A 2,500-nucleotide genomic window follows, 5' to 3' on the forward strand; every position below is an offset into this window, starting at 1 on the left:
TTCCAAGAGTGAATATTGTTTTTGACGGTTAATACGAGGACAGAAGAAGGAAATGGATGAAGAAACACAAGCAGAGTGATGTTCCACGTCATCACGTGGGTTGTGTTTGTTTATCGCACTCTTCTTGCTGTACAGTGTTGTGCAGCACCGCCCCCTACTGGACTGGAGTGGAGCAGGTTGTTTTGTCCTTTTTCCTACAAGAAGCTCATTTGCATAATCTTCACGGGTCTTTAGACCGCGGTGGGAACGCACACGGCAGCGGGCTGAAGGAAGCTTCTGGTTCCTGGAAAAGAGTTCCTGGGACTAAAAGTTCTGGGTACTTTGGGTGAAAATGCGGCTTATCTGTTCTGTGGTGCCTAACCCCCCCCCCTCCCTCCCTCCTTCCAGATGATTCATCGTCGGAGAGCAGCAGTGCTAACGGTTTGCCGGCACTAACGCCGCCCTCCTCCGCTGCCGCCATGGGCGACGGTCCGGTCGTCAGGGAGATAGAGGTCATTAATGGCAACGGGGGCCCCACACCGCTAGACTTCAGCGCACCCACTTCCTCTTCCTGTTCGTCAGAGGAGCGCCCCCAGCAGGGCGGCGGGGGAAACGCACCCTCCCAGCGCCTGGCCCTGCCCCCCTCCCACCACCTGCCTGTCACGGTGTCGGCCGCCGCCGCCGCCCTGCTGGGGGCGCTGCGCCCCGACGCTCCCGACGAGCTGCGCAGGAAGTACGCGCTCGCCGCCAAGCAGGCGCTGCCCGTGACGCACACACACGCACCGCACACACACACACAGCACACACCGCACACGCACACACACACACACGCCGCGCAGGTGGCGGAGCTGCGACTGGACCGCGACGGCAGGGAGTACGGGGCCAAGGTGAGAAGTTACACACACACACACACACCTGTACACACACACGCACACCTGCACATACACACATACACACACACACACAGACACACCTGCACATACACACACACACACACACACACACACACACACACACACACACACACACACACACACACTTGCACATACACACACACACACACACCTGCACATACACACACACACACACACACACACACACACACACACACACACCTGCACATACACACACACACACACACACACACACACTTGCACATACACACACACACACACACACCTGTACATACACACACACACACACACACACACACTTGCACATACACACACACACACACACCTGCACATACACACACACACACACACACACACACCTGTGCACACACACACACACACACACACACTTGCACATACACACACACACACACACACACACACCTGCACATACACACACACACACACACACACACACACACACCTGCACATACACACACACACACACACACCTGCACATACACACACACACACACACACACACACTTGCACATACACACACACACACACACACACACCTGTACATACACACACACACACACACACACCTGTACACAGACACACACACACACACACCAGTATACAGACACACACACACACACACACACACCTGTACATACACACACACACACACACACACCTGTACACAGACACACACACACACACACCAGTATACAGACACACACACACACACACACACACACACACACACACACCTGCACATACACACACAAGCACACACACACACATACACACACCTGTACACACACACACACACACACATACACACATACTCACACACACGCACACGACTAACGCTGGTTATCATTCTGAAGTAGAGCTGCACAATTATGGCTGAAATGAGAAGCACAATTTTTGTCAATATTGTGATCACGATTATTCATCCATATGGCACTTCAACAGAAAACTGCCTTTAAAAAATAACCTATTTTATAAACCTATAAATAAATAAATTGATCTAAGTGGTTTCACTGACTATAATATATAATATATAATGACATGGACTGGTGTGTTGTGGATTACACCAAAAACACAAAACAATTGAAAATATTTCAAAACCTAAGTAATAATAATTCAGGAAGTTTGTGTATATTGATATCTGTGGCATCTCTCAGAACCGTTTTTATATTTATGACGTTTACTACGCTGCGCTTTGTTTCATCCAGTTGTCTCCTGGTAAAACGTAAAACATTCTAAACATAATAAAAGTGAATCGTCCTAAAAAAAACCTGTCACTCTGTAACCTCGTGTGCTTAAGAGTTTCCATCTTATATTATATATATATATATATATATATATATATATATATATATATATATATATATATATATGTACGGACAACACATCAAAATGTAGAGTCTATCAATACTATGAGTCTCGAAAAATCTGAAATCTGAAAATCTGTCACCAGCCTCAACGGACTTCATCACGTCATCATCTTCTTCTGTTGTAACAACGGGTTTGTTGTCGGTCTCCTCTGGTGGTTCTTGAAAATATTCCATTTCATCGTCACGTTAACTTTGAAATCCGCTGTTTGAAATGTTGTC

At 47.6% G+C, this 2,500-nt stretch overlaps 1 protein-coding gene across 1 annotated transcript in view; it reads left to right on the forward strand.

The window, feature by feature from the left end:
- nol4lb (nucleolar protein 4-like b) overlaps nucleotides 1–2,500 on the forward strand; it is a gene marked incomplete at both ends in the record, with an annotated part of 92,523 nt that overhangs the window by 76,610 nt on the left and 13,413 nt on the right. Inside the window, one exon of the mRNA XM_080014479.1 lies at nucleotides 388–866. Within this exon, the coding sequence (XP_079870605.1) occupies nucleotides 388–866 (479 nt within the window). The remainder of the gene's footprint in view (nucleotides 1–387; nucleotides 867–2,500) is intronic.

The sequence above is a fragment of the Zeus faber genome, assembly GCF_960531495.2.
Source record: "Zeus faber genome assembly, chromosome: 15".
Lineage (NCBI taxonomy): Eukaryota > Metazoa > Chordata > Actinopteri > Zeiformes > Zeidae > Zeus > Zeus faber.